The sequence below is a fragment of the Coregonus lavaretus genome (genome assembly GCF_964263955.1).
Source record: "Coregonus lavaretus genome assembly, chromosome: 37".
Classification (NCBI taxonomy): Eukaryota; Metazoa; Chordata; class Actinopteri; order Salmoniformes; family Salmonidae; genus Coregonus; species Coregonus lavaretus.
The window spans coordinates 3,436,090-3,457,830 of NC_140024.1; the positions used below are offsets into that span (position 1 = coordinate 3,436,090).

Genomic DNA, 21,741 nt, shown 5'->3' on the forward strand with positions numbered 1-21,741 from the left:
AAACTGACTATCCTACCGATCCTTGACTTCGGCGATGTCATTTACAAAATAGCCTCCAACACTCTACTCAGCAAATTGGATGTAGTCTATCACAGTGCCATCCGTTTTGTCTCCAAAGCCCCATACACTACCCACCACTGTGACCTGTACGCTCTTGTTGGCTGGTCCTCACTACATGTTCGTCGTCAAACCCACTGGCTCCAGGCCATCTATAAATCACTTCTAGGCAAATCCCCGCCTTATCTTAGCTCATTGGTCACCATAGCAGCACCCACCCGTAGTCTGCGCTCCAGCAGGTATATCTCACTGGTCATTCCCAAAGCCAACACCTCCTTTGGCCGCCATTCCTTCCAGTTCTCTGCTGCCAATGACTGGAACGAATTGCAAAAATCTCTGAAGCTGGAGACTCTTATCTCCCTCACTAACTTTAAGCATCAGTTGTCAGAGCACCTTACCGATCACGCACCTGTACACAGCCCTTCTGAAATTAGCCCACCCAACTACCTCATCCCTATATTGTTATTTATGTTGCTCTTTTGCACCCCAGTATCTCTATTTGCACATAATCTCTTGCACATCTAGCATTCCAGTGTTAATACTAATTGTAATTATTTTGCACTATAGCCTATTTATTGCCTTACCTCCATAACTTGCTACATTTGCACACACTGTATATTTTCTGTTATATTTTTTTTGTTGACTTTATGTTTTTTTACCCCATATGTAACTCTGTGTTTTTATCGCACTGCTTTGCTTTATCTTGGCCAGGTCGCAGTTGTAAATGAGAACTTGTTCTCAACTGGCTTACCTGGTTAAATAAAGGTGAAATAAATAAAATAAAAATAAATTCATACTTTGGCATTTTCAAAAGGTTTGATATTCAACGCAAGTGTACTCCGGAATCCTGATGTGTTTCTTTGTTTAAAAGGCCGTTGCAGCATGTACACTACAGTATGCATCTGTTCATTCATCTTTTCAGTTTGTTTGTGTGAATGTGAGCGCGCATACACGTGCGCATGTCTTTCTACTCCTCCTTCCATACTCCCCTGGGCTCTAACATTTACATCACAGAATCTATACTTATTTTCTTTCTCTCTCTTCATCAAAAATGAAAGACGAAACGTATTTCCCGTCTACTGTCTCTCATGTTGGGATAAACTGTCTTCTCCATCCCTCCTTCCTCTTTGTTTGTCTCTCTCATCTCTCTCCAACGCTCTCTGGCCTCTGTAGCAGCATTAGCAATGCATTTGCATGTGTTTCTGCATTTGCATAAGTGTGTGTGTGTGTGTGTGTGATCCTAGACTGACGGTGTGTTTGTAACAGCTGAAGACAGTCTGAGCACACAGAGACCAGAGACTTGACATTTAGAGACCGGAGGAGATGAGAGATTGCAGAGCCAGAGTTCACCACCTAACATCATCACCAGCACCCTCTTGAGATATAGATGTCATCCCTGGCATTTAGACTAAGAATACAGTAGGGCTCCCGAGTGGCGCAGCGGTCTAAGGCACTGCATCTCAGTGCTTGAGGCATCACTACAGACCCCCTGGTTCCATTCCAGGCTGTATCACAATCGGCTGTGATTGGGAGTCCCATAGGGCGGCGCACAATTGGCCCAGCGTCGTCCGGGTTTGGCCGGTGTAGGCCGTCATTGTAAATAAGAATTTGTTCTTAACTGACATGCCAAGTTGAATAAAGGTTAAAATAAAATAAATCGAGTGAGATTAGACTCATAATCATTGCAAATTATACAACATAGCTGTTCTATACATTTACAATAATGTAATCTCACTCCATAGTATAAATTCCACTGCAATATTATACGTTTTCCTGGTCCCCAGGACATCGGGAGATGCCTTGTGCATGCAATGTCAATATCATCCACAAGGTGCAACGCGAGTGCTTGTTACCATCTAGTAGACTCGAGTTAGGGCATTGTGGATGGGGATAGAGGAAGAGCTTAAACCGCGAGCTACGACTCCAAGGATTGCGGGTTCAATCCCAGTACTAGGCACTTCAGTTTGAACCCTTTTCCAAACCTTAACCCTTACCTTAACCACTCCAAATTAATTCCTAAACTTCACCATCAAGTTCTTCCTGTTTGTACCCTATCCCAAACCTTAACCCTTACCTACTTTCACTTCACCCGTAGACGTTTATCCCCGCCCCCCTGGACAAATGTTGAATACTGAAGTGAGACCGTGAGATCTTGTTGTATAATGAACCTTCACTTGTCCTACAGTGACACAAGCTGTGGGGTTAGAACATACACAGAGGTGTGGATGTCCATTGATGTACAACACTAGTGTGGGCACAGTCACACGGACGTGCACACACACTCACAGTACATTGTCAATTGTATTTTATGTCTGTGAGTGGGTGTGTGTGTTTGTGTGAGTGAGTGTGTGTGTGTGTGTGTGTGTGTGTGTGTGTGTGTGTGTGTGTGTGTGTGTGTGTGTGTGTGTGTGTGTGTGTGTGTGTGTGTGTGTGTGTGTGCGCGCATGTGTGTGTGTTGTCCCTGGGCCCAGCAAGGGGTCTGGCATCCAGACTTTAGTCCTAAGGGAACACTTAGCCTTTCTAAGCCAGCGAGATGGTGGAGATGGGAGGGAGGGAAAGGGAGTCAGTCAAGGTGGTAGGGATGGATGGGGTGTGGAGAATGGAGGGATGGGGGCTGGGATGAGGAGAGGGGGCTGCTGGCTGTAAGAGGACCACCTGGTGAGACCAGATAAGTGTAGAAAATATGACATGATAGCAGGAAATTGGTTGTGTGACACAGAGAGGGTGGATGTATGTGTTTATATAAGCCACTGTAGAGATTCTCTTGATCTTGGTCTTAAAGTCTCTTGCTTGACTAGAATCATTTCATCACTGCTCTCAACGAGTGGCTGACTTAGTTAATGGTATCCATACTTGGTTAATTGTGTTGATACTACTGAGTGCTTTTTTTACACACTGTGTGTGTGTGTGTGTGTGTGTGTGTGTGTGTGCGTACGTGTGTGACAGTTTATATGCATTTACAGCTTAGTGAGTCTATATCGTGTGCGTGCATGCGTCCATACATGTGTGCGTGCATGCTTGTGCGTGTGTCTATGTCTGAGTCATTGAGAGAGATGGCGCTGGTGGAGGGGGTTACCGGGTGCGGAGGCTAAAGAGAAAAAGGGGGATGAAATGAAAGAATACAGATTGCAATCCGCCACAGAAGAGAGCATCTGCCCTTTCTTGATGAATCACAGCTGACAATCTGTTTACCCTGATATCGCCATGACAGCACCATCACTTCCCCTTCTCTCGCTCTCTCTCGCTCTCTCTCGCTCTCGCTCTCTCTCTCTTCCTCATTTAAATTCAATTCAAAGGGCTTTATTGGCATGGGAAACATATGTTTACATTGCCAAAGCAAGTGAAATAGATAATAAACAAAAGTGAAATGAACAATAAACGCTCTCTCGCTCTCTCTCGCTCTCTCTCGCTCTCTCTCGCTCTCTCTCGCTCTCTCTCTCTTGCGCTCTCTCTCTCCCTATCTTTCTCTAGCTCTCTGAACCCCTCCCCCGCTCTTTCCCTCTCTCTATCTCTCTCTCTGTATGATTATGCTATAATGTATTCTGTGTGATGTAGTCATCATCATTGCGGCTGGGAACTGAGGAGACGCTCAGCTAGCTATTTCTCAGCCCGTCACCTCCAGACCTCTCATATGAGAATGAATGGCCTTCATAGCTATAATTTACATACCATCAGGAGACCTTGGAGTTACAGAGTGCAGACTAACTCTAAGTGTCTTTCATATATCTTAAGAGTATTTTTTATTTTATATATTTGATTGGAAACTAGATGGGAACATACGAGTCAAACCGTTGTCACTAATAAACAATCTAATGCTTTAAACTAGGGACTAAATTCAATCAAATCCTCAAATCTAATTTGTTCTTCCTCCCCTGATTGTTTAACATGACACTATGTAGTGACAAGCATATGGTGGTCTGCTATTTGAATGAGTGTTGCGTGACTGCATCAAATACCCAGTATTCCCAATGTCTACCTAGAACATCGTCCAGCCAACTCGCATCAAGCCAACACAGCCAACAAGTCCGACAGCTCCAGACTCATTCATGCTCATTCAAAACTAAACACAGTCCAACACCCCATCCTCTCTCTCTTTCTCTTTCTCTCTCTACTCCTACAGTAGGCTGTCCTCTCAAAGCTCATTGGAGAAGGAGGTCCAGGGGAGGGACCTTGGATCCTCTCCTCCATTGTACTTTGAGACAAATTGAGGAAACAAGGTCTGAGGAAGCAAGGATTTGACAGTAACATTTTCGGACACAGCCCTAGTTATCACAGCAACAGATGGTGGTTTGATTTCTGAGCGGATGTTCCAATTGACTTTCCTCTCCATGGCCCTCAGCTCCGTATCGCATTTCAATTAAAGTGGGATTTGGAAGAGCTGCGAACGAGCGGCTCCCCAATCAATCTTCATAATTCACTAAGAATGCTCAGCCCACGCAGAGCTAGGCCATTGATTGGTCAGGAGGGGCAGGATGGTGTGATTATTGGATGGGTCTGTGTGTGTGTTTGTCTGTCTGTGTGTGTGTGTGTGTGTGTGTGTTTGCCCCTGAGTAACTTGCAGAGGATGCAGAGAGATGAATGTCAGTCAGTTTGGCCTTCCTCTGACATCTTTGTGTGAGCGAGAGAGAGGGTGTGAGTGTAAAATCCTCTGCCGTAGGATAGCTGTAGGATTATCTGTTCATTGACACTCTGTGTTGACCGAAGAGCAGCTTGTTTGATTCAATGATGTGTGTTGTTGAGGATCTGTGAAGGTGTTATTGACTCACCTTGAACCCACACACTCTTCAACGTAGGACCTTAGTCATTGTCCATCACACTGTAGAAGACTTCTCTGAAGAGCAGAGCCATTAACACCACATCTCAATTTTTCTATAACTCAGGAGGAAGGCTTGCATCCATCTTTTCTCTCAACCCACATACATAATATATACTACATATTTAGTAGTCCTCAGGGTCCACTAATGAACACATCACTGATCCTCAGTGTATCTTTAATCTCTAGAGATCTTCACCAGTTTTATTACAGGGCTTTCTGTATATCCTCTGACCACATACCAATACACACGCATGCACACACACACACATTCACACACACACGCACGAACACACACAAACACAAGCACTGAGGAATGATACAGCAGCAGACACACAGCTGTCCAGGACCAGGTCCCTCTGTGGAGATGGTGAATGGATGGGTTCAGTATGACAGCACCATCAGTTGATGAAGACCTCTCTATACAGTGCACTCGGTTAAGGTGTGTGTCTGTGTGCGTGGGTGTGTGTGAACACTTTTCTTGCAAAGGGAGTTGGTGGGCTGTGTTAGGGAGATTACAGACTTCCTGTGGAAGAATTTCCCAGTGATCCCAGTGCTCAGAACACTGCTATTGGGAGAGAGGAAGAGCCTAAGCTTTACCAATCTATTAACACATGTGAGACACTGTTTGCAGTGTGTGTGTGTGTGTGACAGAGAGAGAAAGACTAAAAGCGCAATTTTTGTGTAGATCTGCATTGTGCATACCATTATGCATTCATTCGTCTCTATCCCGGTAGAGTGAATTGTGTATGGTTTTGCATATCTGTGTCTAGTTTTGCATATGGATCTTTTGTTAATGACTTTGTGTTGGTGATAATGACCCTGTGTTAATCCCTCTGAGTTAATGCATAGAGACAGTAGCTAAATCCCTGATGTAAGTGAGATCATTGGTGATAATGGAGTTGACTGTAGGAACAGTAGTGCTTTATTAACACATTATTACCAGGGCTTTGAATAGGATCATTGAATAGGATCCAATAGCCTATGTCTGCCTACCTGGCAGAATGATATCATGATTAGTTGCATCAATCCAGTGGGCATTTGTTTTGCAAACTCTGCAATTACATGAGCGCTACAGAAACATTGCTAACCAAACAACGGTCTCTTGCTGGTGCCACTTGCATTAAAGGGTAACTACACCCCAAAATCCAAATTTCTTACATTTTTTCCAGACCTCAAAAGTAGTCTCCTTATGCAGTTTAAGCATTGTTGTGGACTTAGATCCTCCAAATTATTATAAAAAATGTATGACTCTCATGCTGTCTCTGTTTCTTAGATGATTCTGTTTTCACTGAATACTAACACAGTCTGTTTGGCTAATGATAGAAATAGAGGGAGGGGAAAGAGAGGGACAAGGGATAGAGGGGATAGGGAAAGAAAGAGGGAAGGATGCAGCGAGAGGGGAAGAGAGAACATCTGCACTCCTCCAGCTCTTCTAAAGAAATGGGTATGACGCATGACGTACACACACACAACACACGTACACACTCACACACACACACTCTCATACTCCTCACAGGGGGATGCCACTTGCGCCTTTGACGCACCCTGTCTCGTTAGCACTGATTAGCCCAATCATGAACTACATGCATCCACAGCCAACTACACTACCCACAATTCCCTCTGGAAACCACAGGCCGTCTCAACCAATCAGAGCCTGAGATGCTGGGACTGGGACTAGGGCTACTATAGTCAATCAATCACATCTTATTAGCCTGAGTGGCACATTGTTTTATAACAACTGATTATAAAGGTGAGAGAGAATGGTAGAAGCTTCTTACAGCACAATACATCTTCTTGAGGGAGTTAGTCTTGGTACTGAGCAGTGAAAATACATGATCATTTTCATCAGATGTTGCACTATACACGCACCATGGTGTATGAAATATGCTACGGCTGGTTTTGTTCAGAGAGACCATTATGTATGACGCGCGCACACACACACACACACACACACACACACACACACACACACACACACACACACACACACACACACACACACACACACACACACACAGACACACACACACACACACACCTTCTCTCAGGAGCCTACAGGAGCAGCTGTAGACCTGACAGTTTGTCTCACCTCATTTCTCTAAGGTCTGTTGTGTGACCGCCTCTCCCCCATCACCCCACGTCTCACCACTTTATTACTACACATTAACACACCATATGTGGAATAATTGAGCATAATAAATTGCGTTGTCTGTCTCCGTCTCCATGAGAGGGTAGGGGGGTGGGGGGTGGGGGGGGTGGGGGTTGTTTACCTTGTACATGGGTTTAATTACCGGCACTGAAGTGTGTGTGTGTGTCACTGATCCATGGAGATGAAAGGGGGGTTGATAGGGGGGGACGGGGGGCTTATTAGATATGACAGCAAAGGAATGGGCTGCACCTCCATGCTTCTCTCCCCTACACTCCTCCATTCCATCCTTCCATACGCTTATCTCCGGATCCGCGTTCCCCTTGTTTTCCATAATTGACTTGACAGGAGTGTTCAGAACTATACCAACCCCACATATCATTTTGACAATTACAGTTGACGTGTTTGTTTATTAGCATTTTCAAATCCACTGTGCTGGAATTATAAGTTCTATTTATAATTCTCTCATGTTGTAACCCCTAATCATTATTTACGTCATTTAGCAGACGCTCTTATCCAGATCCTGGTAATCAGGATTATTAATAATAATAATTAATAATAATTATCCAGATAATCATCCTCTATAGTTCCATACAAGCCTTTTAAATCGATTTTGGAATTTTCACTTTTGATCTGGCAGCCACCCTGCTCTAATGATAGCCAAGTTAATCTACCCATTACAGCTGAAATTTGGATTGAGTTTTTGTCATTGGTAGTAGTAAGTCAGTTGACCTTGAGTCTGTCTGTGGGAAAAGTGGGGGGTTTGGCAGGGTGGGTTTCCCTCAGGGGAAATGGGCTGGATAATCAGTCCTGTTAATGGGGCGATCTGCTTACATTTACGTTTACATTTACGTCATTTAGCAGACGCTCTTATCCAGAGCGACTTACAAATTGGTGCATTCACCCTATAGCCAGTGGGAGAACCACTTTACAAATTTTTTTATTTAAAAAAAAAAAAAAATTGGGGGGGGGGAGGGGGGGGTAGAAGGATTACTTTATCCTATCCCAGGTATTCCTTAAAGAGGTGGGGTTTCAAATGTCTCCGGAAGGTGGTGAGTGACTCCGCTGTCCTGGCGTCGTGAGGGAGCTTGTTCCACCATTGGGGTGCCGGAGCAGCGAACAGTTTTGACTGGGCTGAGCGGGAACTATGCTTCCGCAGAGGAAGGGGAGCCAGCAGGCCAGAGGTGGATGAACGCAATGCCCTCGTTTGGGTGTAGGGACTGATCAGAGCCTGAAGGTACGGAGGTGCCGTTCCCCTCACTGCTCCATAGGCAAGCACCATGGTCTTGTAACGGATGCGAGCTTCAACTGGAAGCCAGTGGAGTGTGCGGAGGAGGGGGGTGACGTGAGAGAACTTGGGAAGGTTGAACACCAGACGGGCTGCGGCATTCTGGATGAGTTGTAGGGGTTTAATGGCACAGGCAGGGAGCCCAGCCAACAGCGAGTTGCAGTAATCCAGACGGGAGATGACAAGTGCCTGGATTAGGACCTGTGCCGCTTCCTGTGTAAGGCAGGGTCGTACTCTCCGAATGTTGTAGAGCATGAACCTGCAGGATCGGGTCACCGCCTTGATGTTAGCGGAGAACGACAGGGTGTTGTCCAGGGTCACGCCAAGGCTCTTCGCACTCTGGGAGGAGGACACAACGGAGTTGTCAACCGTGATGGCGAGATCATGGAACGGGCAGTCCTTCCCCGGGAGGAAGAGCAGCTCCGTCTTGCCAGGGTTCAGCTTGAGGTGGTGATCCGTCATCCATACTGATATGTCTGCCAGACATGCAGAGATGCGATTCGCCACCTGGTTATCAGAAGGGGGAAAGGAGAAGATTAGTTGTGTATCGTCAGCGTAGCAATGATAGGAGAGGCCATGTGAGGATATGACAGAGCCAAGTGACTTGGTGTATAGGGAGAAAAGGAGAGGGCCTAGAACTGAGCCCTGGGGGACACCAGTGGTGAGAGCACGTGGTGCGGAGACAGCTTCTCGCCACGCCACTTGGTAGGAGCGACCGGTCAGGTAGGACGCAATCCAGGAGTGAGCCGCGCCGGAGATGCCCAGCTCGGAGAGGGTGGAGAGGAGGATCTGATGGTTCACAGTATCAAAGGCAGCAGACAGGTCTAGAAGGACAAGAGCAGAGGAGAGAGAGTTAGCTTTAGCAGTGCGGAGAGCCTCCGTGACACAGAGAAGAGCAGTCTCAGTTGAATGACCAGTCCTGCTTGTAGGTAATCATGCAATCTGGCAACCCTGACCAAGAATAACCTCTCATTGTACTGATTATATGCACTTTATTAGTGGTGTGTGTGTGTGTGTGCGCTGCGTGCATACTGGTGCGGCATGCATATAGATATAGATGTGTGTCTAATATAAATGTTCTATACATATATGGCTGCACAATTTTTGTCAACTTCTTCATGGTATGTAAATGCATTCTTAAGATTGATTTCCACAGGACATTAGAGAGTGTGTGAAAGTGTGAGGTTATGTGGCTTCAGGTGTACACTATCCCTGTCGCTGATGCTAGCAGCTAGCATTAAAATCCCTGCCATAAACATAAAAATGTCACTAGCACCTAGCGTTAGCATCCCCGTTGTAAACAGATTAACGGTGCTAGCACCTAGCATTAGCATCCCTGTTGTTAAGGCCTTGATAGCGAAGCACATCTGAGACAAAGAGGCAGAGAGTGTGAAAGCGAGAAAGAGAGAAATTAGAGAATAAGAGAAAAGTTAGAGAGAGACGGACAGAGAAAGGGACAGGAGGAAATTGAAAAGGAAATGTTTTCATTTTGAGTGCTGCTGTAACCAAGAAACTCTCGCTCAGTCTCTCCTTCCTCCGTCTATCGCTCTCTCTCTGAATCTCTCTCCCTCCCTCCCTCCCTCCTTCCTTCATTCCCTGTCTGTGAGAGAAGGCAGAGAGAAGGAAGGCAGAAAGGGGGAAGCTGGAATGACAGAGGGCTTGGTGGGGCCAGCCATTGGGCCAAAGATGAAAGGGTTTCATTATTTATTTCCCCCTGCTCCAAGGATGCAGCCACGATCCCAGTGACAGAACCTTTGAAGATTGGGGGCTTTGATGGGAATATAACTAAATTTTTGTCAGTTGCTTCTGTCACATGTGCCTCACTTTCCTAGTTCCCACCCCTCTTCCCTCGCCTCTCGTCTTTCTCTCACCCCTCTACCCTTTCCCCCTTTTCCCAGTGGGTGTGTCAGTGCCCCTTTGTTGGTATGTGGGTAAAGGTATGGCACGCTGGCAGTAGGAATGGTAAAGTAGGTACACTACCGGTCAAAAGTTGTAGAACATCTAGTCATTCAAGGGTTTTTCTTTATTTTTACTATTTTCTACATTGTAGAATAATTGTGAAGACATCAAAACTATGAAATAACACATATGGAATCATGTAGTAACCAAACAATTGTCAAAATATATTTTATATTTGAGATTCTTCAAATAGCCACCCTTTGCCTTGATGACAGCTTTGCACACTCTTGGCATTCTCTCAACCAGCTTCACCTGGAATGCTTTTCCAACAGTCTTGAAGGAGTTCCCACATATGCTGAGCACTTGTTGGCTGCTTTTCCTTCACTCTGCGGTCCAACTCATCCCAAACCATCTCAATTTGGTTGAGGTCGGTGGATTGTGGAGGCCAGGTCATCTGATGCAGCACTCCATTACTCTCCTTCTTGGTAAAATAGCCCTTACACAGCCTGGAGGTGTGTTGGGTCATTGTCCTGTTGAAAAATAAACGATAGTCCCACTAAGCACAAACCAGATGGGATGGCGTATCGCTGCAGAATGCTGTGGTAGCCATGCTGGTTAAGTGTGCCTTGAATTCTAAATAAATCATAGACAGTGTCACCAGCAAAGCACCCCCACACCATCACACCATCACACCTCCTCCTCCATGCTTTATGGTGGGAAATACACATGCGGAGATCATCCGTTCACCCACACCGCTTTTCACAAAGACATGGCGGTTGGATCCAAAAATCTCAAATTTGGACTCCAGACCAAAGGACAAATTTCCACATGTCTAATGTCCATTGCTCGTGTTTCTTGGCCCAAGCAAGTCTCTTCTCCTTATTGGTGTCCTTTAGTAGTGTTTTCTTTGCAGCAATTCGACTATGAAGGCCTGATTCACACAGATGTTGAGATGTGTCTGTTACTTGAACACTGTGAAGCATTTATTTGGGCTTCAATTTCTGAGGCTGGTAACTCTAATGAACGTATCCTCTGCAGCAAAGGTAACTCTGGGCCTTCCATTCCTGTGGTGGTCCTCATGAGAGCCAGTTTCATCATAGCGCTTGATGGTTTTTGCGACTGCACTTGAAGAAACTTTCAAAGTTCTTGAAATGTTCCGTATTGACTGACCTTCATGTCTTAAAGTAATGATGGACTGTCGTTTCTCTTTGCTTATTTGAGTTGTTCTTGCCATAATATGGACTTGGTCTTTTACCAAATAGGGCTATCTTCTGTATACCCCCTCTACCTTGTCACAACACAACTGATTGGCTCAAACGCATTAAGAAGGAAAGAAATTCCACAAATTAACTTTTAAGAAGGCACACCTGTTAATTGAAATGCATTCCAGGTGACTACCTCATGCAACTGGTTGAGAGAATGCCAAGAGTGTGCAAAGCTGTCATCAAGGGAAAGGGTGGCTATTTGAAGAATGTCAAATATAAAATATATTTTGATTTGTTTAACACTTTTTTGGTTACTACATGATTCCATATGTGTTATTTCATAGTTGTGATGTCTTCACTATTATTCTACTATGTAGATAATAGTAAAAATAAAGAAAAACCCTGGAATGAGTAGGTGTTCTAAAAGTTTTGACCGGTAGTGTATGTAAACAGAGTACAGGAGAGACCTACTGCAAGATATCAGAGGAAGATAAACATACACCTTGGGAAGAACAATGGAACACACAATGGGGCACAATGGGGCACTTAAGGGAAATAGCACTCAAGGACTACATTGGGACACATCACCTTGCAGCAGCTCAAAGCTGACCTAAGACAGTTGGGAACCATGGGCCATTACAAGACATTGTGTATTACTCTGTGTGTATGTGTGCCACCAAATCTGCATAGAACCCAACTTTAGAATCATGCACGCACACCATGATTCCACGCTAGCTAATTGGCTCACTGGGTCCAGATGCCATTGGTCATGGTGCAATAGCCAGCAATGTTTAGTCCTCTCTGTGCATCCAGATGTTGTACAAACTCTCAAGCAACTCTCATACGTTCGGATGCTAAGCTAGTATGACCTACTGGGTGTTGAACCCAATGCCTCCAAACATTAAGACTTTCTTAGCCCATTGAGCTAAATCCCAACTCTGGGAGCTAAAACAAGTCTCCAGGTCTCCAACAAGGTTAATGATCACACGATTGTGTTGTTCACTGAACCACCTCTGCTACACTAACGTATCAGATAACCTTTGTGTGTTCCAACATCATAGCCTAATAGTGCAGGAACAGCACTAATGATCAGCCAATGTGAAGCCCAGTCAATAGGACATTCAGTACAGTATTAACACAGGATTCGTTTGATTAGCTGGAGCATGTATTCCCACTAATACCACTCCACTGGTTACTGATTAATAACACTTATTCAATTCAGTACTGATGACTTCATGTGTTCTTCATTGACATTTGAAGAGGGAACGGATGGCACCAGCTTTTCAATATGAAAATGAAATACCAGTTATTTGCCAAACCCAGCTAAATATTCTGTAGATGTAGATGCAATCTCTACTGTACTGTAAATGCTGACCTGTGTAGGGAATTGTGAATACATTGTGAATCTTTTCTGTATTTATGGTTTATGCTACCTTTGTCTTGAAGCGATGAAGCAATTAGAGTGAGACTTGTTGAGAGAAACAGTAGCCAGCTGAACAGCTTCATCCCTCCTGTTGTCACTGAGCTGGCATTTATACTGCTAACATTCTGTAAAGCCAACTCAGCACTCTGGACTGGAGGTGCTGTTGGTGGGGAGGGGGGGTTGGGCTGTGTGTGTGTGTGTGTGTGTGTGTGTGTGTGTGTGTGTGTGTGCATGCCTGTATGTCTATCCTCCTGAGGTTTGCACTAGGCATTTGTAGGTAGATTTGGAAATGCTGAAGCTACTGCAGTATATTAACATAGTCATATAACTCATGTATTGTTTACCTTATTTAATGGTTATCAAATGTCCTTATAAGCATAAAGTGTACTCCCCATTGAGCTGCCATTACCCCTGTAATGTGATATCTCAAAGCAGGAAGTGTAACAGTGGTTTGAATCCTGAAGCTTTATTGAGTTTGACAGTATCACACAAAATGGAGGGTGCCACACAACATTCATGATGATGTCAGTACGGGCTAACTGTTCAAGACACAGATGATACACAAACAGTAGCTGTTTTGTCTGGATGTATAGAGCCTAGAAAAATGCAGTTTACATTTGTATTATTGGTCACTAATGTGTCTTGTCATGTTTCTCTTCTGTGACTATGTAGGCGTACTGTTTGTGAAAGAACATGACACAAATGTCTGTAGTAGCTGGACACACAACACGGTATTTGTGAGTCATATGGTGTGTGGCCAAAATAACCCAATGTTCGATCACATAAATAAACCTACCTCAAGTTTAGCACAAGGTCCATTGGAAAATGTTACCACGTTATCAGGTGCTGAGGTTCTGTATGCAGTGCCGTTATGGTTTAGGGCCACACACACACGCACACATTTCAGAGTGTGAAAACAGCTAGTTGAAATGTCCCCCCTACCTGCTGTATTGTGGTGTATTACGATAGAGTGATATCAGATATCAGTGTGTGATTAATGAGTTAAATTAGCTGGTGTGTGGTTGTGCTGTGGCAGGAGCAGGATCTTAACAAGTGGGAGGCATGTCGCTGTTCCCGCAGGCCCTGGCATGGACCCAAGCTGCCAGGCTAGACATGGGCTCTGGCACTGCCAGTCCGTCTTTTATTCCCACCGCTTCTCTCTGTCTCGTTCTTTATTTTTCTCCAATGCACTCTCCCTTTCCATTCCTCTGTGCTCTCGCTCTGTGTCTGCACATTCTCCTCTTCATTATTTCGGCCCTAGCACCAAATTGTTTTTTTTGTTGAGTGGGCTCCAATGAGGGCTCTATGTTAAAGACCTCATGGATGGTCAGTACTTACAGTACGTCCATAGCTCCATCTAGAAGGAATGCAGTTATTTATTTATTAAAGTATTCCATAAGTACTTTGAATCACACACTAATATTTAAAATTGTCCCTCTTTTTTCTCTCTTTCTCTCTCTTTCTGCAGGTGGAGCGAGAGATAGCCATTCTGAAGCTCATAGAGCATCCTCACGTTTTAAAGTTGCACGACGTCTACGAAAACAAGAAATATTTGTGAGTATCCTGTCCAAAACGATTTGGTTCACTGAAGCGCTGTAACAAATGTGCTTCCCTTAAACGGTTAAATTGCGTATTTGGAGAAGCACCAGTGCATAGCAACATGTTAGCAAACAAGCAAGGCAAGTTGAAAATCACTTGAGAAACGTATTTTCCGGGGCCATTTTCACACTGGCATGTAATGTTTCATTGGGTCTCCCTCAGTTTAAGCTGCCTATTCGGAATCCTGTAGGTTTAATGTAGATCCATATGTTATCCTATGTATTAATCTCTCATGTGTCCCTGCTCCAATGGCTCTGCTTAATGCACTATTCAATAATTGTTAAAGGCGCCAGCGACGACTGGTGTGGGAATTCATTTTCCTAATATTCCGATGACACAGACGAATCGCCGACACGGACAAAAAGTGTCTGCCTCGGATACGTTTTCCCACTCACAAATCATGTGTGAATGTGTTCTTAATTTAACTAGCGTTGACAGGTGAACGCTTGAGCACATCCCTTAATCTGCTAATAAATCAGGAAGTGGTGTGGGTGGGAGAGAGGGTGGTTGTGGGAATGTGGAGTATCCTGCTACAGTAGGGATACCACAGTGTGTCTTCAGTGCTTTCTCACAGATACAGCACAGTAGCTACCGCAGATAATATCACAAGAGTTACCACATATACTCTCACAGTAGCAACCGCTGTAGATACAACTATAGAGTAGAGGAACTTCTATGGATAGAAGACCATTACTCCAAATGTTTGAATTACATATTAACACTTGAGGGTGCACTAAAAGCAGTGGTTTCTGGATCAACATTAATTAATGATTGAGTGCCTCATTAAATGACAAAAATGTCAAAGTAATGTAATTATGTGGTCAGCTTGTGCAAGCTTGAGGCTAGCTGGTCCTTGCCTTTCACTACAAGCAGTCCTGGATCTTGTAGACGATCTCTGTAGTACCTAACCAGAGACACTTAGCTATAGAGTTATGATATAATGTACACTACTGGTCAAAAGTTTTAGAACACCTACTCATTCAAGGGTTTTTCTTTATTTTTACTATTTTCTACATTGTAGAATAATAGTGAAGACATCAAAACTATAAAATAACACATATGGAATCATGTACTAACCAAAAAAGTGGTAAACAAATAAAATATATTTAATATTTGAGATTCTTCTAATAGCCACCCTTTGCCTTGATGACAGCTTTGCACACTCTTGGCATTCTCTCAACCAGCTTCACCTGGAATACTTTTCCAACAATCTTGAAGGAGTTCCCACATATGCTGAGCACTTGTTGGCTGCTTTTCCTTCACTCTGCGGTCCAACTCATCCCAAACCATCTCAATTTGGTTGAGGTCTGTGGATTGTGGAGGCCAGGTCATCTGATGCAGCACTCCATTACTCTCCTTCTTGGTAAAATAGCCCATACACAGCCAGGTCATTATCCTGTTGAAAAACAAATGATAGTCCCACTTAGCACAAACCAGATGGGATGGCGCATTGCTGCAGAATGCTGTGGTAGCCATGCTGGTTAAGTGTGAATTCTAATTAAATTACCAACAGTGTCACCAGCAAAGCAACCCTGCACCATAACACCTCCTCCTCCATGCTTTACGGTGGGAAATATACATGCGGAGATCATCCGTTCACCCACACCGCGTCTCACAAAGACACGGTGGTTAGAACCAAAAATCTCCAATTTGGACTCCAGACCAAATGACACATTTCCACCGGTCTGATGTCCATTGCTCGTGTTTCTTGGCCCAAGCAAGTCACTTCTTCTTATTGGTGTCCTTTAGTAGTGGTTTCTTTGCAGCAATTCGACCATGAAGGCCTGATTCACACAGTCCCCTCTGAACAGTTGATGTTGACGTGTCTGTTACTTGAACTCTGTGAAGCATTTATTTGGGCTGCAATTTCTGAGGCTGGTAACTCTATTAAACTTATCCTCTGCAGCAGAGGTAACTCTGGGTCTTCCATTCCTGTGGCTGTCCTCATGAGAGCCAGTTTCATCATAGCGCTTGATGGTTTTTGCGACTGCACTTGGAGAAACTTTCAAAGTTCTTGAAATGTTCCGTATTGACTGACCTTCATGTCTTAAAGTAATGATGGACTGTCATTTCTCTTTGCTTTTATTGTCATAATATGGACTTGGTCTTTTACCAAATAGGGCTATCTTCTGTATACCCTCCTACCTTGTCACAACACAACGGATTGGCTCAAACGCATTAAGAAGGAAAGAAATTCCACAAATTAACTTTTAAGAAGGCACACCTGTTAATTGAAATGCATTCCAGGTGACTACCTCATGAAAGCTGGTTGAGAGAATGCCAAGAGTGTGCAAAGCTGTCATCAAGGGAAAGGGTGGCTATTTGATTTGTTTACCACTTTTTTGGTTACTACATGATTCCATATGTGTTTTTTCATAGTTTTGATGTCTTCACTATTATTCTACAATGTAGAAAATAGTAAAAATAAAGAAAAACCCTGGAATGAGTAGGTGTTCTAAAACGTTTGACCAGTAGTGTATATCATTTGATATATAAAGGTCTAGACTGTGTTTCTAACGTGTGTGGTTCCCTCCCTCCCCAGGTATCTGGTGCTAGAGCACGTGTCAGGGGGAGAGCTGTTTGACTACCTGGTCAAGAAGGGACGGTTAACGCCCAAGGAGGCCAGGAAGTTCTTCAGACAGATAATCTCAGCTCTGGACTTCTGCCACAGTCACTCCATATGGTGAGTCATCAATCAGTCAATCAATCAATCAAATGTATTGATAAAAGTCATTTTTACATCAGCAGTTGTCACAAAGTGCTTTTACAGTATCCATGCCTAGACCCTAAAGAGCAAGCAGAAGTAAAAGCTCAGTCCTACTTTCTGAGATAGTGTCTGGTCTGTCATTTCACTTTTATCTGTGAGAGGAACACTGACCCGAGATCAGAGCGAGAGAGATCCTGACACTGGGCTCTTGGAAAGTGGAAACATTAGCGTCTGATCAAAGGAAATTATAGTACAATGTGTATATTTTTCTGGAAATTTCCTAGACAACATTCCTGGGAAATGCATAATTCCAGTCGTGTAGGATTGTCAGGTTTTCTTGTTTTGACCTCTGCTTGGTACTTGGGTAAATTATATTTTTCTCTCTCTTTCCCTCTCCGTCACCTTTTCCTTCTCTCCCTCTCCATCTCCCCTCCCTCCCTCCCTCCCTCCCTCCCTCCCTCCCTCCCTCCTCTCCATAGTCACAGAGATCTGAAGCCAGAGAACCTGTTGTTAGATGAAAAGAACAACATTAGGATAGCAGACTTTGGCATGGCGTCTCTGCAGGTCGGGGATAGTCTGCTGGAGACCAGCTGCGGGTGAGTCAACTGTGTGTGTGTGTGGTGTATGTGTGTGGTGTATTTGTATGGTGTGTGTGTGTGTGCGTGTGTGTGCGCGTGCGTGCGTGCGTATGTGCTAGTGATGCGCGGGTTGACTCATAACCCGCGGGTCATTAAATATTGTGTGAATGAAGGGCAGGTGACGGGCTGGTTGAATAATGAGAAAGTAATACCTTAAATGTATCATTCTTGGCAATTTATATCTATAGGCTACTTTGAGGTTTTTCTTTCATTATTTTAGGCGATCTGGCATTAGTGCCTTAGCTTTAGGGCCTAACTGAAGATCACATTTAGGCAACATTTTGTCTCGTGAACAGGAGTGGAGAAATATGATTAATTTTTTTCAGCGGCTTGAGAGGATGCGAATGCGCAGTTACAGTGCCTTCGGAAGTATTCAGACCCCTTGACTTTTTCCACATTTTGTTACGTTACAGCCTTATTCTAAAATTGATTTTCCTCAGCAATCTACACACAATACCCCATAATGACAAAGCGAAAACTGGTTTGTAGAAATGTTTAAAGAAATACCTTATTTACATAAGTATTCAGAGTCTTTGCTATGAGAATCGAAATTGAGCTCAGGTGCATCCTGTTTCCATTGATCATCCTTGAGATGTTTCTACAACTTGATTGGAATCCACCTGTGGTAAATTTAATTGATTTGGAAAGGCACACACCTGTCTATATAAGGTCCCACAGTACATGTCAGAGCAAAAACCAAGCCATGAGGTCAAAGGAATTGTCCGTAGAGCTCCGAGACAGGATTGTGTCGAGGCTCAGATCTGGGGAAGGGTACCAAAACATTTCTGCAGCATTGAAGGTCCCCAAGAACACAGTGGCCTTCATCATTCTTAAAAGGAATACGTTTGGAACTACTAAGACTCTTCCTAGTGCTGGCCGCCCGGCCAAACTGAGCAATCGGGGGAGAAGGGCCTTGGTCAGGGAGGTGACCAAGAACCCGATGGTCACTCTGTGGAGATGGGAGAACCTTCCAGAAGGACAACCATCTCTACAACACTCCACCAATAATGTCCTTGAGTGGCCCAGCCAGAACCCGGACTTGAACCCGATCTGCAGAGAAGAATGGGAGAAACTCCCCAAATACAGGTGTGCCAAGCTTGTAGCGTCAAACCCAAGAAGACTCGAGGCTGAAATCGCTGCCAAAGGTGCTTCAACAAAGTACTGAGTAAATGGTCTGAATACTTATGTAACTATGATATTTCAGTTTTTTATTTTTAATACATTTGCAAACATTTATAAAAACCTGTTTTTGCTTTGTCATTATGGGGTATTGTGTGTAGATTGATGAGGAAAAACATTATTTAATCGATTTTAGAATAAGGCTGTAATGTAACAAAATGTGGAAAAAGTCAAGGGGTCTGACTACTTTCCGAATGCGCTGTAGATAGCCTACTGTCTGTAGAGGTGCTATCATTATTTGCATTATGAAAGCTGATAGTATTTCAACCACATAAAATATGCATCCATGCCGAACTGACATTTTATCAGAAACATGTTGGGTCATTTTCACAGCTTTCTATTTTACAACCGGTCAAACTGATGTCATTTCCACATTTTGCACAGAAAATATATATTTGTATTTTTTATTTTTTATTTTTCTCCTCAGTCCCTAAACGTCTTTGCTCCACGAAAGAAGCAAAGATAACAGAAATTATAAGTAGAAACATATCTAAATACCCCTGTCAAAAAATTGTTTTGCCATCTGCGACCCTACAGCGCATTTTCTATATTAGCATTTTAGGGTCGGGTGCAGGTTTCAGATTGTCACTTTATTGCATATAGTCGGGCGGCTGTGGGTTATTAGCAATTGTGGGCAGGTGTGGGTGAACAAACAGCTGACCCGCGCACCACTAGTGTGTGTGTGCGTGTGTCCAATCCCTACACAGTCGTAAAGCCATGTGTGTGTATAAGAGCATGCTTGTGTGTGTTTGTACCTGCGTATGTGTGTGTCCACTTGTGTGTGTGTGCGTGGTCAGTAAGATCTTCAGCCCAGATAACCAGGGCCAGTATAGCCTACCCTGCATCTTTACAGATTAGCGATGTAGCAATGCTAAATCTCTGTCCATCATCATCTGGAAGAGAGACAGTGTGGCCTAGCACAATGTGACAGAGGAGGTATGAGCAGGAAGTTGGCGTGACAGGCTAACGTGCTAACCCAGGTGAACTCTGTTGAGGGCTTAGCTCTTTGTTCCCATTTCATACACACAAACACAACTAGGCCATGACTCAACACAAATAAACAGCCAAAAAACTGCAAAAAAACATGTCTGCTTTGTTTTCTCGGGCAAAGTCATGCGTCTGACAAGCACGTTGGACACTGTGTGACTTTGTGTTCCAAGGTGTCCTTTTCAAAGACACTGAATTCATGCGATGGCCATGTCATATCCCTGACCTTAAGGACCTATTTGTGGTTGTATAATTGTGCCTTTTTCGTTTCCTGTGCCCTGTTGTCATAGTGACTCATGCAGGTTTTCTTTTCAGGGTCACATGGGTCCACATGCAAGGGTAGTATTGGAACTTTACTCTCGAATCACTGTAATATACAGGTAACTGCCAAAATACAGGAAACGCCAACAATAGTGTCTTAATAGGGCATTAGGCCACCACCAGCCAGAACTTCAATGCACCTTGGCATAGATTCTACAAGTGTCTAGGAACTCTATTGGAGGGATGTGATGCCATTATTCCACAACAAATTCAATCATTTGATATTTTGTAGATGGTGGTGGAAAACGCTGTCTCAGGCGCCGCTCCAGCATCTCCCATAAGCGATTAATTGGGTTGAGATCTGGTGACTGAGACGGCCATGGCATATGGCTTACATCGTTTTCATGCTCATCAAACCATTCAGTGACCATTCGTGCCCTACTTTCAATAAAGCACCTGCTTTCAATGGACGGATGGCGCAGTGGTCTAAGCAGCGAGCTCCTACTCCATAGACCGTGGGTTCAATCCTTGCTCCCGTCACTTGTTTGTGGGCGGCAGGTAGCCTAGCGGTTAGAGCGTTGGGCCAGTAACTGAACTGTCGCTAGTTCGATTCCCGAGTGGACAAGGTAAAAGGCTGTTGACCCCACTCTCCGAAAAGTTTCAAAAACCAGACCCTAGGCAACACAGTGACTAGGGTCTGGTTTCAATGATGGACTCTTTTGGCATAGAGGTACTACGTCACTGCCATATGCCACTACTTTATCTGCTTGAATGAAATCGACGTAGGCAGTGACGTAGTTCCTCTATGCCAAAATAGTCCATCATTGAAACCAGTCCCTAGTCACTGTGTTGCCTAGGGTTGGATCTTCGAGACTACACTCTGAGGGTGTCTCAGGGGGAGTTGGGATATGCAAAAAACACATTTCTATGTATAATACACACTTGTACATGTGTAAAATAGGACAAATATAAGCACCCACCAAATTATTATTAGTTAATTATTATATACTTTGTATCCCTCATTTGCTCAAGTGTTTCTATTACTTTGGCAGTTACCGGTACAGTATATCATTTGTTGAATATATAAATAAAGATTGCATACCTAAAAGGTGACATGATGACAATGGAAAAATCTAAACTTTTATCCTTGCTTCAGAGGTATAATATCACTCTCACAGAGTGATAGATTCTTCTCTCCCTTGCCCTCTGACCGACGTTCATAAACATATTATGAAATATCATCTTTATCAGATACAATTACTCTACTTTCCATGAAGGACAAATTGAGGAATCCTTAATTTGACGTACCTAATGTAAAAAACATTAAACATTAAATATCGTTTAGAGACAGCTAAGGACAAGTTGCTCTAAACAATGTGATAAAAAAAAAAGTGTGCGTTTATAATTATTTGAAGGTTTGCATGCTCTGACATTGCTCTGTTTGACTAGGGCAAATTGACTGGTTTTCCATACATTACCATAATTCAATTTCACTCTTGTCAATCAGGAAGCTTGTGTTTACAGAATGTACGTGTG

General features: G+C 43.8%; 1 protein-coding gene across 1 annotated transcript in view; it reads left to right on the forward strand.

Moving 5' to 3' along the window:
* The window catches only part of LOC311111932 (serine/threonine-protein kinase BRSK2-like), a gene marked incomplete at both ends in the record, with an annotated part of 127,682 nt that overhangs the window by 63,363 nt on the left and 42,578 nt on the right, over positions 1-21,741 (forward strand). Inside the window, 3 exons of the mRNA XM_084154857.1 lie at positions 14,303-14,388; positions 16,976-17,116; positions 17,620-17,736. Coding sequence (XP_084010983.1) covers positions 14,303-14,388; positions 16,976-17,116; positions 17,620-17,736 — 344 coding nt within the window. The remainder of the gene's footprint in view (positions 1-14,302; positions 14,389-16,975; positions 17,117-17,619; positions 17,737-21,741) is intronic.